General features: G+C 46.9%; 1 protein-coding gene across 2 annotated transcripts in view; it reads right to left on the bottom strand.

Annotated features, from left to right (window-relative positions):
* The window catches only part of LOC121688757 (roundabout homolog 2-like), a 63,237-nt gene that overhangs the window by 4,353 nt on the left and 42,739 nt on the right, over nucleotides 1-16,145 (bottom strand). Inside the window, exons 12-24 of one of the 2 annotated variants that reach the window (XM_042068563.1) lie at nucleotides 12,314-12,480; nucleotides 11,950-12,071; nucleotides 10,431-10,653; nucleotides 9,870-9,985; nucleotides 9,522-9,693; nucleotides 8,922-9,125; nucleotides 8,672-8,708; nucleotides 8,086-8,222; nucleotides 4,647-4,937; nucleotides 3,847-3,973; nucleotides 1,462-1,686; nucleotides 883-1,037; nucleotides 685-795 (exon numbers count right to left, since the gene is read on the bottom strand). In XM_042068563.1, coding sequence (XP_041924497.1) covers nucleotides 685-795; nucleotides 883-1,037; nucleotides 1,462-1,686; nucleotides 3,847-3,973; nucleotides 4,647-4,937; nucleotides 8,086-8,222; nucleotides 8,672-8,708; nucleotides 8,922-9,125; nucleotides 9,522-9,693; nucleotides 9,870-9,985; nucleotides 10,431-10,653; nucleotides 11,950-12,071; nucleotides 12,314-12,480 — 2,087 coding nt within the window. The remainder of the gene's footprint in view (nucleotides 1-684; nucleotides 796-882; nucleotides 1,038-1,461; nucleotides 1,687-3,846; nucleotides 3,974-4,646; nucleotides 4,938-8,085; nucleotides 8,223-8,671; nucleotides 8,709-8,921; nucleotides 9,126-9,521; nucleotides 9,694-9,869; nucleotides 9,986-10,430; nucleotides 10,654-11,949; nucleotides 12,072-12,313; nucleotides 12,481-16,145) is intronic. The other variant, XM_042068564.1, reaches the window with a different exon arrangement.

Genomic DNA, 16,145 nt, shown 5'->3' with positions numbered 1-16,145 from the left:
TTTATTGTTATCAAATAAAGAGGCATAGCCTTAGGGGGTAGTGGTGTGAGCGCTCATTCTTGTGTTTGCGCATCTGTGCAAGTTAAACAGTGGAACCACTGGAGATAACGTGGGTAGCAGCAACAAACAATGTAGCCTTTTTAAAACAATGAACGAAGCGGACTCTTGCTGTCCATGAAAACATACATACTGGCTAGATCTTGTTAGGCATGTTTACGTAAGTTAGGCTAATGAACATGTTGCATTCTATTCAGCCTGATTATGTCATTCTTTAAGCTACATAGCCTGTCTCCAGTTTTCCTCAACTTGACTAATTAAGAAGCGATAATAGGATATTTGACCGGCATATCATCAAAATGTCCGGAAAACGAAACCTCTGCCGGTCACTTTTACCGGCACCATTTTTTTCTAGCGGAAGCTCTGGTGTGTGTGTGTGTGTGTGTACATGTGAGTGTGTGTGTGTCCTACCTGCAGTGTTGCAGTGCTGGCGTCTGGTCTGTATGTGTGGTGCTGTTGTGTCTGTGTCTGTGTCTGTGTGTGTGTGTGTGTGTGTGTATGTATGTGTGTGTCCTACCTGCAGTGTTGCGGTGCTGGCGTCTGGTCTGTATGTGTGGTGCTGTTGTGTCTGTGTCTGTGTCTGTGTGTGTGTGTGTGTGTGTGTGTGTATGTATGTGTGTGTCCTACCTGCAGCGTTGCTGTGCTGGTGTCGGGCGTGGCCATCCCTACAGGGCTTCTTCTTGCCTCGCGGCTTTGGCGACTGTGAGGTGACATCAGGGGAGAATGCAGAGAACTGACCTATCAGAGCACAGAACAGGGTTAGCATTCCTAAGGCTAAGCAGCTCACATGTAGCATTAAGTCATCTGCTGTTGGAGACCACCCACCTTTCCCAGAATCCTCTGGGGAGATTCCCTCTATCTGCATGATGTCACGCCAGTGGCCAGAGGGGTGTGGCTGAGTGATGTCACCTGACTCGTGATTGGTCAGCAGAGTCTCACAGGTTTGGTGGGAGGGAGAGCCTGGAGCACAGGCTGGACTCCTGTTAGCCAATCAGAATGGTTACGTCAGAACTGATCTCACAGAGGACAACCTAGAGGTCTCAGCATTTAAAATTAAACAGTAAAAATAGATATTAGAAAGCTAGATACCGCATTGTCCGTCGAGTTCTATTAGGTGGCATCGTAAACGTGGCCGCCATATTGCTGGGGGCAACACCTTTACTGTCTATGGGAAACACTTGCCGGCAATCAGAGACACATGCTCCTCCATTGGCCTCCAATGATTGTTGCCCCCACCAAGATGGTGGCGCTATTTACGTATGTTCTGGAGCCCAATGAGGTATCTAGCTTTCTAATATCTATGGTAATAAAACCCTCGGATCTCCTCTCTGTCCTCATATTCCCAGTGCAGGGCTCTCTGGCGCACCCTATGGGAGGGGGAGGGGAGGTGCGAGTGCACCCTACCTCATCAGGAGGTCGAGGTGGTGCAGACGGGAGGCGTGGCTATCGCGAGGCTCGTCGTGGGGGGAGGGGGTGAGGCAGGCGGTGGACTGTAGGCTGTATGAGGTGCAGTAGGAGGGGGTGTGGCACCCCCTCAGCGGCAGGGTGGGGGTGTCACGGTTCAGAGTGTCCATCAGGTAGGTCCGCTCCGGAAGAGGAGGGGCCCAGTCTTCCTCATCCTCCTCAGAGCTACAGAAAGAGAGCAGGGACAAAAGAATCAGCCTCTTCCTCTGAGAAAGTGAGAAAATATGTTTCATATTCAAACGTGTTTCATCGTCCTCGTCCTCAAGTCTCGAGAAAGCCAAACATCGACTGCTTCATTTATTTGTTTGTTGACTAGTTTATTATATAAAGGGGACCTGTCCCTGACCCGATGCTTCCTGTTGCTACTGTAATGTTCCTGCTGTACACTCCAGCCTTTATTGAACTGCACAGCGCGGATAGGCAAACACACAGTGGCGGCAGCTGTGAGGAGGCCACACCAATGCAAAGCAGCATACCTAGTAGACCTCATGTAAACAGCTGTCATGGCTGAACACGGACGCTTATCCATTCATCTCCTCCGTCATTCAGCCTCGAGGTCACAAACAAGGTCAGTGTCACTTTAAAAAGGCGCCTTTATTATATTATATAGAGTAAACAACTCCTTTAAAAAAAAAAAAAAAAGCTGCCAATGTTCTGACTTGAGAACAGAACAGGCACTCTGTGGTCCATTTGTAATGCAGGATTACGTAACCCTGCCCAGAGCGAAAGGACCGCGCTGGACACGTCAGAGCACCAACTGGCTGGGCCTGTCACATCACAGCGCAGATCAGCAGAGACACAACAAAGACATGAGCAGAATTAAAGAATTTACTGATGGAATCTAAGAGAAAATGAGACCATGAAATTGTGCAGACCAACACACAACACACTTAAAAACACACATAGCAGAGTTTCACACACTACATTCACATACATATGCCCACACACACACACACACACACACACACACACACACACACACACACCCTGTCCAAGTAAGCCCCTTCCCTGCGGGCGTTTGCCCCGATGAGATGTGGCAGTCCGTGAAGCTGCAGCTCTCCTCTTCTGCTGCAGGCTATACTTGGGGAGGATCAGCAGAGGCCCAGCAACTGGCATCTCATCTCCACAACTTTCTCTCTCTCTCCCTCTCTCTCTCCCTCCCTCGTTCTGTTTTTTCCCCTCTCTCTTTCCTGCCTCTCTGCCCCCTCCCCTAATCTGTCTGTTCCTCTCTCCTTCTTCACTCTAACTATCTATCCCCCCATCTCTACTTCCCCTCCACTCTTCCTCCCTCCATCCCTTTCTCCCCCCTCTATCTCCGTCTCCTTCTTGTCTCGTCTGTAACTTCATTACCTCGTGCCAGCCTGAGCTGTGAGCGCTGCTGTGTTAGCGATAAGATACGATGGTGTGTGTGTGTGTGTATGTGTGTGTGCGTGTGTATGTTCTGGACATCTGCAGTGTGTGTGTGTGTGTGTGTGTGTGTGTGTGTGTGTGTGTGTGTGTGTGTGTGTGTGCATGTTCAGGAAAGCTACAGTGTGTGTGTGTGTGCATGTTCTGGACATCTGCAGTGTGTGTGTCCGTGTGAGAGAGTGTGAGTGCGTGTGTGTGTGTGTGTGTGTGTGAGTGTGTGTGAGCACGCACTCTGAAAGGGTTCAGTGGTGGGGCAGCTAATGGCTCAGCGGCCTGTGCTGAGCAACAGGGGCAGGGGCAGGGGCAGGCACCGAGGGGGCAACACTCTGGCATATGAGGTCCATTACAGCACATTACCCTGGAGCCACTCCCATCAGGAGACAGCACAGCTCCTAACACCGGCCGCACAACGCACATCCATATTTCAGCAGAGACACTTACGGCTGTGCGCAGGACTGCCTTAGTGCTGCCTACGCAGGGTGGCGTGAGGTTAGCACATCCGAGTTAGTGCGAGGTTAGAGTTAATATGAGTTTGACACACCTGAGGGGTTTAGCATGAGGTGAACGCACATAAGTTAGTGGGAGGTTAAAGTACCTGAGTTAGTGTGAGGTTAATGCACCTGAGTTAGCATGAGGTTAAGACATCTTAATTAGAATGAGTCAACTGTCAATGCACCTGTGTTAACGGGAGGTTGACACCTGACACACACCTGAATAAGCATGTTTCTCGGCATGTTTGGGTATTTGGAAATGATGTTATGAAATGATTTATGGTGGCAAAAACATCCATGGGGGGGTTCTCATCTGCTTCGCAGCACAGATTAGGACCCTGGCTTATGGCCGCTGTGTGTGTTCTGACCTGTGCTGTTGGTCTCTGCTGTTCTCGGTGTGTGTGTCTGTGTGTGTGTGTGTTCTGACCTGTGCTGTTGGTCTCTGCTGTCCTCGGTGTGTGTGTGTTCCCTTGGCTGCCGTTGAGACGTCAGTGCCAGCACATCTGCCCAGTCCAGCGAGCCACCCGACTGGCATGAGGACGTCATCAGCTTAGCTGCAACACACACACACACACAAACACACACACAAAAACATGTTAAGATATACACACACATAAACATGGAGTATATTATCACACACACATACACAATACTGTCACTTTTTATTCCAAATTTAATCGATTGTGTGTGTGTATGTGTGTATGCGTGTGTGTGTGTGTGTGTGTGTGTGTGTGTGTGTGCCATACTGTCTGTGTTGTGGTACTGCAGCTTGGTGTATTCTGTTGTACTGTGTGTGTGTGTGTGTGTGGGCATTTTTTTTGCCTAATTGACAACCATGACCATGATAATTGATAATATAAAATGAATGTGCATCATGAGGAAATGATAAAAAATCTTTCCATTCCATTCTTGAACTGCATCGAATTGCATCGAATCGCATTGCATCGAATCGTACTGAATCGTTTTTATAAATATGTATCTTTTCTTGTATCGAATCGTGCCCATGTATCTAGATGCGAATCGTATCGTATTGTAGTTTGTAACAAAATATTTGTTTATTAATTTGTGCACATTTGTGTGTGTGTGTGTGTGTGTGTGTGTGCCATACCATTGCCTGTGTGGTGGTAGTGCAGCTTGGCATACTCCATGGTGCTGTGTGTGTGTGTGTATGTGTGTGTGTGTGTGTGTGTGTGTGTGTGTGTGAGAGAGAGAGAGAGTGTGCCATACCATTGCCTGTGTTGTGGTAGTGCAGCTTGGCATACTCCGCGGTGCTGTGTTCAGACTGCAGGGTCCAGGCGTCCAGCTCTCGCTCCAGGCTGTAGAGGTCGGCCTTAGAGAGCAGGGCGGAGCTAGCGTAGGGGTTGGTGCGCTGTGAATACTGGGACGTGTAGTCCGGCAGCTCCTCCTCTTCCTCCTCCTGCTCCTGCTCGTGCGGGTTGATGGTGCTGTAGATTGGGCCGTCGTTGGACGAGGGGCTGAACCGCTCGCCGTGGCTCAGGTACTTAGAGATGCCCACTGCTGAGAGAGAGAGAGAGAGGCCAGAGTCATGTCATGAGCCAACCCTGCAGCTAACGTTAGCTTACATTAGCTAAGAACTGAGCTCTACTGGGAAACTAATATTAGCTCAGGACTGATCTCTAGTCTAGCCTACAGGGCAACTAACGTTAGCTAAGGACTGATCTCTAGTACAGCCTACAGGGCAACTAACGTTAGCTCAGGACTGAGCATCTGTGAAGCACATAAACCCAGTGTCCCCACAGAGCTATTTGTCTGCATAACTAACTCAGGACTGACTGCTGAGTTTACTACAGCTTCACACATAGGTGGCGCTGTGAGGCAGCTTCCATCATTAAAATGGAGGACGTAAACTCCAAGGGCGTAGGTTTGGTCTGAGCTTTGGTGAGGACACTACCCACTAACCCCGCCCCCCCCCCCCCCCCCCCAAAAAAAAAAAAGCCACTCAACTCTTTCACCAGCCACTATAGATATATAAAATGATTAAAATGTGCCACTGTACAACTACTATCCATGATGTGCTACTGTCCAACTTGATCTAACTATACTGTGTAGCCTACATAATCTGATTTTAACATGTACAGATATGTAGGCTATATTTAACATTTATTTTCTATTTGGTCTGTTATGAAATCATGCATTGACCCATTTAAGCACAGCTCAGTTTTAAGAAACTTAAATACATGCATGCTTAGCATTTTGTGAAAAGAAATCATTAAGGCTACATTGACAAAGTCTTAACTGTGAGCTGCCTGTATATTCTCTGATTCTAATATTTACAGATATATAGGCGATGTAAGCACAGCTTAGTTTTAAGAAATGCTTAAAGCCGAAAGACCATGTTGAATTTTGCTACAATTTATTTCAAAACCGGATTACTCTGGAACAACTAACTATACACGGGAATGCCTTTGTGTTCGGTAAGGTCTGCTGTTTATTCTGATATATGGCTTGTCATGTGTTGCGTGAAGAGTGTGTAGGCCTACAATATTCCACCGAGACGAATGGATGTGGAGATGGGCGCAGAGAATAATTATATACAAGTTATTTTTCTCGTGAACTGTTTATCACAGCCAATTGTGGCTAGCTAGCACCGTTTAAAAGCTGAGAAAAGGCTCTTTCATGTGACACATGTGTGATGAGTAGCCTACTTCTTCAACAGAGAAGAATGGGTGAATTTGGACGCACTTCATATGCCTTGTAGTGAAGTGAAGCTGAAGCGCTGCGCCATGCTGCGCAGGAGACTGCAGCTCACTGGTAGTTATTATAGGTAACTTCAAATCAGCGTGATTTACCCTTATAGGCTACTGCACATTACACGATCTGTACGAGATGATCCGCAGCACTGAAGTGAGAAATGATTTAACTCTTTGTGTAGAGCATGTGAGCGCTTTTTTCCCCATTTCAACCTGAATATTGGTGGGGACATTTCAGTCGTAATTTGACATTTGTGTGGACACGTCCTTCGGTCCCTACGCAAATCTACGCCCCTGGTAAACTCATATTTCATATTATATTTTCACCCAAGCTGTTCTTCAGGTACATTCTGTGCTGTAGCCTGTGTGATCTGACACGCTGTGAGGACCAGGGCTCCGAACCGGTTCAAGGAACGAAAACGAAAACCGAAAACGAACGGAATTTTACGGAATTTTACGAGGAGCGGAAACGGAAACGAAAACAAAATGGTCTTCAACTGTTCCGGAACAGAAACGTTATTCTGAAATCCACAAAACCGGTTAATAATGTTTTTTTTCGTTCTCTATATATTTTATAAAAATTCACAAAAGCATATCCTAAGTGTTCTACTCGTTTGATTGTAGGCGAACAACCTAATAATTTGATTTCTGCAGTTTGAAAAAAAACCCCGAATAAATGGACATTTGGTCCAAATGTGTATATTTTGTCTTGCCGTTGTAATGTAACCTATCCGTCTGCCACTTCGGATCTTAGGCCAGCTCGTAGCGTAGGCTACTGAAACTGATTTGGAAATTGCTTGTAGCCTATGCATAATAGCCTATTTTGCCTGTCCACGCCTTGTCGTTTTAAAGTCGGGATTTGAAATGTTTGCGCAATTATAGCCTATTCTATGCAAACGGGATTAACGGGAAATTTGAGATAGGCCTTGTCAGCAACAGACAGGTTCGTTTATAAATAGGGTTGGAATTATAGCGCAAGCATTTGAAGATCTCCATATGGATAAAATTTAGGCTGCAACCAGGTAAGGAGTTTAGCACGTATCCAGAAATATTTTTGATAAGAAATGATTTATAGGCATAGGTTAGGCCTACAGTAAATCTGTAGGCTATGGGATGGATAGCCCATCTGAATGTTTTTGGGTGCCGCCTGTGATTTATTATTTTGGGGCATAGCTACGGTATAGGCTAAATCAAGGGGAAATAATGAGTACGTCTATTCTAAAGTCCACAAAAATAGACTTGATAGGCCCGCCAAACACTGCCGGAACTTTAAGAACGAACGATATGTTGCGTTCCGAACCGGTTCAGGACCGATATGTTGGTGGCGGAACGCATGCAAGAACGAAAACGTTAAACATAGGCCTACCTGAACCGTTCGGAACGGAACGTTTGAAAAATAATTTCGTTTTCAAGCCCTGGTGAGGACACACTGCTTCTTCCAGACTAGCCTTTTCTCCAAATCAATCTAACTAATTTAGGTCTTCGAATACGACATGATTATAATAGAGGGATTGAGCTGTTTTAGGTAATGGCTCCTGTGCTGTTTGGTAAAGGGCATATGCATGGAGACTCAAAAACACATTAGCCAGTCCATGTCTGGGTGAAAATCAGAGCCAGAGAGAGGGGGGGCAGATTATTCTACCTCGATTGGAGGAACTTTTGTTTTGCTTTGTTTAGCCTACATAAGTATTTGATTTTCACAACAAGCAGCTTACTGATTGTTACCTTAGCAGTTATACATGTTTACAGTGTAATACAGACATTAATCTGTTTTAATCATTTCAACCAATACAGCAAATATTTTATATAATCAATAATATAAACATTATCTTGTGTCCTATCTTTTGACTATTTTTAAACTGTTGCTTAGAGTTTGAGCAAACATCTGTGTTTGTAGTAGGTTTTGAGGTATTATTGTTGTGGTATCTGTATTATGAGTAGAGTTGAGTTCTTACTGTTGTAGTATCGGTCAGCTGAATCCTGTTTGCCTGCACAGCAGTTGACCGAGTCCTTGCCGTTGTGAGGGTAGTTGGTGTTGGGCCAGGAGTCCGCCAACCAGGGGTAGTTCCCGAGATCTGAGCCCATCCCTGGCCTGGAGCAGGGGGAGAGAGAGAGACAGAGAGAGAGAGAGAGAGAGAGAGAGAGAGAGAGAGAGAGAGGAGGGAAAATGAAAGGGAGAAGAGAAGGTGGTGTTGGAGGAAAAGAAAAAAGAACACAAAAGTGGTGTTAGCCTTGCTAATTCTAGCACTTATCACCTGACTAGAACTGACACCTGACTGTATAAAAACAGCACTCACTGATGCACTTGTTCTTATTGTACTCTACCTATTAAATGGTTTTAAATCATTATAGAATTGCTGTGAGAATTGCTTTTGAAAAGCTTTAAAATGTTTACCATGTTGTAAGTGGCTTTGTTTAAAAATGTGTCAGCCAAATGTTATGCAATGTAATACAATGTAATGTAAAAGCACAATGCTGTAGCTGTGACCTGAGTGATCTGCTGGAGAATGGAAGCTTTCAGAGAAGGAAAAAAGCACATACCTCCCATTGATGAGCCCCTCACTGTTAGCAAAGCCCACTAAAGGAGTAAGAGAGAGAGAGGGAGAGAGAAAGAGAGAGAGAGCACAATGAGTCTGTCTGAGCTACTCAAGTCCACCACAAATACCACACAGAATAGGTCGGTGATAGAAGTGCTCTTGTGGGTGTGTGTACCTGCAGGTGTGTAGGAGAATGAGTTGGTGTGTAGAGTGTCTATGTGTGTGTGTGTGTGTGTGTATGTATGTGTGTGTACCTGCAGGCGTGTAGGCGAATGAGGTGGTGTAGTGTCCGAGCTGCTTGCGGCGGCGGTGTCGGCAGTAGACCCAGGCGCTGAAGCTCATGAGGACGATCCACGACGCGCCGCCGATGCCTGCAATGAACGCCGGCTGACGCACCACACCCGTGATCTGCTCTGACAAGCTGATGATGTCATCATTCAGCGCTGGGATTGAGGGCTCTGAGGGGTCAGAGAAATGACAATGGTTGTACAGACAGCATTGATAGTAATGTCAGATATACACATGAGAGTATTTGTGCTATAGGTAGGGGATTGCCCACAGTGGCCAATCAGAAACCAAGCCTATTTGACATTATCCAACATGGCGCAGGGTACAACAATGCGCATGTTGCACCCACCCGGATCCGTAAAGGCCTTCCTTCATGGTATGACATGTGGTGCCAGTAACCTGAATGCCCAACCAAAGGACCAAAACTACTAAAACAAAATTACGAACAAACCAAACTTAATGTGCAAAAAACAACAGCACCAACAGAGCAGCCTTTGTGAGCATTTCACTAGGGTTATCAAGCAGGAACCTTCTAAATATGTGTGTGTGTGTGTGGCAAGACTCACTATAAAAGACCATGACAGGTCGACTGCGAGGACCCACACCCCCACTGGTTACCGCGGCAACCTCCACTTGGTAGAGCACTTCAGGAAGCAGCCCGTCGAGCAGAGCAGAGTGGAGAGAGCCATCTACACTCCTGTTCACCTGTGTGTGTGTGTCATTCCCCACACACCAAATCTATAACCCACACACACGCACACACACACACATGCACACACACACACACACACACACACACGTAAGCACACAAAGACACACACACATACACACAAACATATGTCACTTTCACCTGCCTGACAGGCAAGTCCACCCACAAGCCCATCCCCACAGCTAATCCTGGTCCTCATTCTCACCCGGTACTCCTGGATGATACCATTCTGCGGGTTGGCGGGGGGAGCCCAGGTCACCCGCACCATAGAGCTGTTGACCAGCGGCATCACGCGCACATTCTGAGGAGGGCTGCTCGACACTAAGGGAACAGGAAAGTGTTACCATGACTGCGTTTACATGCACTTCCGTATCCCGGTTATGAGGCTTATCCCAATTTTGATCATACTCAGGATATGGTGTTTACATGAACACAGAAAACCCCGGTTATTAATATCCCTGTATACATGATGAATACTAGTTCCGGTTACAAACAATATAATAATAAGTTCTGTTAGCACCTTATCCCGGTTTCTAATGCAATGATGCGTTTGCATGATAAACCGGGATAAGGTGTATACATGAAACCTTTCGGAGTACTCCACCTAGCATAACCGATTTATCAAAACCAGGGTTAAGGGCTTATCCAAAGTTCTGAAATACTCCAAAATCCCGATCATAACCGGGATGCTGAAGTACATATACTCAGTCAATGAGTACACGCACACACCATTCAGTGCTAAACTCACTGAGGGAACGGGCGTTACCTTCGTCAGGTGTGCGTACGGTGACCAGTTGGCTGTCGGCACCCTGCCCGTGGCTGAAGAAAGGTCTGAGTTTGATTTCGTACTCGGTGGCGCCGCGGAGCTCGGAGAGTGTGTGTGTGTATGCCTGCTGTGAGTCCGCCTTAAGGTCCTGCACCAGCCAGGCACTGCCTCGTGGACGATACAGCAGGCGGTAGCCCTGCACCGCGTCAGCATGGCCCTCCAGCTGGGGGAGAAAACACACACACACACACATATGCATGCACACATGAACGCACGCGCACACACACACACACACACACACACACACACACACACACACACACACACACGCACATGCACACACACATGCACACATGTACGCACCCACACATGCACACATGTACGCACGCACACACACGCACCGGCACACACACACATGCACACATGTACGCACACACATGCATGCACACATGTACGCACGCACACATACACACACACACACACACACACACACGCACACACACATGCACACATGTATGCACACACACATGCACACATGTACACACGCACATGCACACACACATGCACACATGTACGCACCCACACATGCACACATGTACGCACGCACACACACGCACCGGCACACACACACATGCACACATGTACGCACACACATGCATGCACACATGTACGCACGCACACATACACACACACACACACACACACACACGCACACACACATGCACACATGTATGCACACACACATGCACACATGTACACACGCACACACACACGCACACATTCACATGCACGCACACATGTACGCACAAGCCCACACACACACACACACACACACACACAAACACGCATGCACAGACGCACGCATGCACACATGTACGCACGCATACACACACGCACGCACACACACACACACACACACAAATAAATAATAATCAATCAAATAAAAAAATTAATCAACCAAAACCTTTATCTGTCACTTTTATTTGCCCTGAAAGACCTGATATAAAACAGTCTGAATCATTTGAAACATTGATAGAGTTGAGTAAGTCAGTTGGTTTAAAACCCTGATGGATAGCTGGCTGTGTCTATGCAGCAGTCTTGCAAGACTTGCTTTACATGTCTGTGTGTATGTGTGTCTGTGTGTGTGGTGTGTGGTGTGTGTGTGTGTGTGTGTGTGTTTGTGTGTGTGTGTGTGTGGAGTGTGTGTGTGTGTAGAATACTGTATAGAATAGAATATCTTTATTTGTCATTGTCACACGTACAATGAAATTAAGTGCATTCCTTGTTCAGTGCAAAAGTAGCAATAAATAAGTAAAAAAGTTACTATGGACATAAAAGGCATAAAAACTATACACCCCACACATATCCCACCCATACACATCCACATTTGTAAAATGTAAAACATAAAGCTATGCTATGGTAGCACCGTTCAGTGAGATTATGGCTGTTGGGTAGAAACTGTTTCTTAGCATATTTGTCCTGGTTTGTGTGTGTGTGTGTGTGAGAGAGAGAGACTCACAGCCCAGGAGATCTGGACACTGGTGGGGCTAAGGGCCGCGGGAGGGTTCAGGAAGACCGTAGCGTCTCTGAAATCAGTCTGGATGCGCTGCACCCCAACACTCTCATCTGTGGGGTCACCATCTAACACACACACACAGGCATCATAAGCACACACACACACATACACACACAAACACGTACGTACATACACACACACACAGCGTGCCTACAGGTTCAGAGATGAGGCTGGGGTCACTAAGGGCTATAGTTCAGGGAGCATACAATGAACATGTGGACACACATGCACACGCACAAGTACAAACACACTCACACACGTACAAACACACTCACACACACACACACACATACACACACATACTCACCCAGTGTGCGTACGGGCTCAGAGATGGGGCTGGGGTCACTGAGGCCATAGGAGTTGAGGGCGCGTACGATGAACAGGTAGACGGTGTTGGGATAGAGCCCACCCACTGTGTGCTTCTCCTGCTCCACAAGGTCCGCCACCGTCTGCCACGTGCTGCCCTCCGATTGGCTGGAAGAGGGGACTGATATTGGTAAGCAGATTCTGATTGGATAAAAGAGCTGTTTGACATAGGTAAGCTGATTCTGACTGGTTGAAAGAGCGGATTGACATTGGTAACCAGATACTAATTGGTGGATACAGTTAGAGCCCGCACCCTACCCTGTGTGCATGTGTCTGTCCAGGTGTACCTTCTGATTGGCTGAAAGAGTAGATTGACTTTACCCAACAGATGCTGATGTCGTGAAATGAACAGAGCTGAAATGGCCCAGACAAGGATTTGCGTGTGTGCGTCTGCGTGTGTGTGTGTGTGTGAGAGAGAGAGAGAGAGAGAGAGAGAGAGAGAGAGAATGTGTGAGTGTGTGTGTGAGAGAGAAATAGAGTATGAAAGCCATGACGTAGCGTTGTCAAGGCAGCGATATCACTGGATCTAAACAAATCAATCTAACCATAGTAATCACCATAGCGATGGCTTTCTTAATCTATTTCAATAATTTTACAACGTTTCTAAGACGTTAGTATATTTTTTTTACACTATAGGATTCACATACTACAACATATATTCATACCAACACGATCAAATTCGTGACTACATAGTTTTATTTTAGCATGGGTTTCCTCCGTAAAAGAGACCTGCATGTAACTTCACCAAAGATCCTTGATTACTAGCTCCACTTTAACCCTCTCTGACTTCACAGCATGCGGTTAAAATCCTTATATTCACGGACGTGTTTTGGCTTTACTTTTTTGGCAAAAAACGTCACGCCATATCCACTGGAATTTTGTTATATATACACCTGCCAGGGAATCCGTGTTATGTGGCTAAGCTGCTGCCTAGCAGGTAAAACACGTTTAAATGGCAATATTTATTTTTATTAGCTAGAAATGATGCCACATGTCTACATTCAATGCTATTTAAGCCACTTCGAAAGTTTGTTTAGATCCAGTGATTCTGCCGTCATGGAAATGCAACATCACACTTAGGTACTCTACTCAGAGACATTGTCTCTCTAGCCCTTCCCTTCCTCCCTCATTCTCTCTCTCACACATACACACACTTTCACTCAAACAACAGAGCTTTGTGTATGTGTGTGTGTGTGTGTGTGTGTGTGTGTGTGTGGGGGGGGGGGGGTGTGGATGTGAAAAATGCAGGAATAGCCCAGGAGAGGAGAGGAGAGAAGGAGAGGAGAGGAGAGGAGAGAGAAAGAAAGGAGAGGAGAGAGGAGAGGAGAGAGAAAGAAAGGAGAGGAGAGAGGAGAGGAGAGAGAAAGAAAGGAGAGGAGAGAGGAGAGGAGAGGAGAGAGAAAGAAAGGAGAGGAGAGGAGAGAGGCGAGGAGAGAGAAAGAAAGGAGAGGAGAGAGGAGAGGAGAGGAGAGGAGAGGAGAGAGGAGAGGAGAGAGGAGAGGAGAGAGAAAGAAAGGAGAGGAGAGGAGAGGAGAGAGGCGAGGAGAGAGAAAGAAAGGAGAGGAGAGGAGAGGAGAGAGGAGAGGAGAGAGAAAGAAAGGAGAGGAGAGGAGAGAGGAGGAGAGGGGAGCCTGTATGGCTTTAACCACCTAACCACACTCACACTCATGGGCAAATTGAGGGCTCTAACCACACTCACAAGGGGGATGGAGGAGATGGACAGGATTTAGTGAAGCTGGCAGGACTCTTAACCACCAGCCATAACCCCCCCCCCCCCCCCCCCCAACACACACTCCACTACCACACACACACACACACATCCCGTCAGTGGTAGAGAGGGGTTCAGGGTTATTCAACTCTGTCCTCTGGAGCAGTGTAATGAGGCCCTGTGCTCCCCCACAGGAGCTGCAAGAAGTCAGCCTCTCCTCCCGGCCCCCAGAATCTAAAAATAACACTGGACTCCTCCACACACACACACACTTACACACACACACTCACACTCAAATACACACTACCTAAGCTCCTAAAACGCCAGTAACACTCACCGACAGCTTGTCCTTTCTGGGTGGACCTGTCGGATTGTTTAAAAACCTGAGCCAATTAAAACCACTGCAGTAAGTTACAGCTCAGGAGTGGGCATGAGCTCCTGCCTGTACTGATACTCTACACACATATCGAATGATTTTTAAAACATCATACTTTTCATTTTCTTAAGTTTTATAAATTAATGTAGTCTAGCTTGAGCTTTGGCTGACTTTAAGTGCACTTAAGGCACTTTGAGTAGTGAGTCACTATTGAGTTTGACATTTGACTGCAAACACACCTACAGTAATGGAGAAATCTGAAATGATCTGGGCCACATATATTTAATGAGGTCTCAGATAATACACACACACACACACACACACACACACACACACACACACACACACACATAAACATGTTCAAATGCCTGTGACAAATATTATGAAGGCACAAGGCTGGTTGTTTCTGTAGCCCGTGAGGCTATGAGGTTCCTTGGATTCAGTGAATGATTAGTCCTAGAGGCTTCTCCTAGGTCCTCCTAATTGTCCATTCTCGCTCTATTACTACAGACTTCTCCTAGGTCCTCCTAATTGTCCATTCTCCCTCTATTACTACAGGCTTCTCCTAGGTCCTCCTAATGTCCATTCTCCATCTATTACACCATTTCTTACATCTCACTGAACTATAAAGGAAATGAGGAAGGAATGCAGCACGGAATCAACAACAGACATACGGTACATGTTTTTTTGTAATATGTTATAATCGGCTGCCTTTGACACGGTTAATCACCGTATCCTTCTCTCTATACTCGCTGACATGGGAATCTCCGGAGCTGCTCTCTCCTGGTTTGAATCCTACCTCACAGGACGCTCGTTTAACGTATCATGGCTTGGTCAGCTATCTGCACCTCACCATCTCACCACAGGGGTCCCCCAGGGCTCAGTGCTGGGCCCCCTCCTCTTTGCTATCTACACCACCTCCTTGGGACAGATTATCCGTTCGCACGGCTTCTCATACCACTGCTATGCAGACGACACACAGCTCTATCTGTCCTTTCCACCTGACGACCCCCTGGTTTCAGCACGGATCTCGGATTGCCTTTCAGACATAGCTACATGGATGAAGGCACACCACCTCCAGCTGAACCTCTCAAAGACTGAACTGCTGGTCATCCCAGCTAAACCTACCATACACCACGACATCAACATCAAATTTGACTCCCTGTCTGTTTCACCGACCAGGACTGCAAGAAATCTAGGAGTTGTTCTCGACAACCAACTAAACTTCTCAGATCATGTTGCCTCAGTCGCCCGGTCATGCCGTTTCGCACTCTACAACATACGGAAAATCAGGACTTACTTGACTCAAGATGCTACCCAACTTCTGGTTCAGGCAATAGTCATCTCACGACTCGACTACTGCAATGCCCTCCTGACAGGTCTCCCAGCCTGCGCAGTGAAACCACTTCAGATGATCCAGAACACGGCGGCGCGCCTGGTCTACAACCAACCCAAAAGGGCACATGTTACCCCGCTGCTCATCCAGCTACACTGGCTACCTATGGCGGCCCGCATCAAATTCAAGTCTCTAACGCTTGCCTACAAAGTAGTCTCCGGTTCTGCTCCCACCTACTTGAATGCCCTCATACAGACTTACACTACCTCCAGACCGCTGCGCTCCTCTGACGAACGACGTCTAGCTCTACCACCGGTACGCTCAAGCCAATCCAAACTTTTCTCATCTGTTGT

This window comes from Alosa sapidissima, chromosome 17 (assembly GCF_018492685.1).
Source record: "Alosa sapidissima isolate fAloSap1 chromosome 17, fAloSap1.pri, whole genome shotgun sequence".
NCBI classification, from domain to species: Eukaryota; Metazoa; Chordata; class Actinopteri; order Clupeiformes; family Clupeidae; genus Alosa; species Alosa sapidissima.
This window is presented reverse-complemented; position numbering and strand designations above follow the sequence as displayed.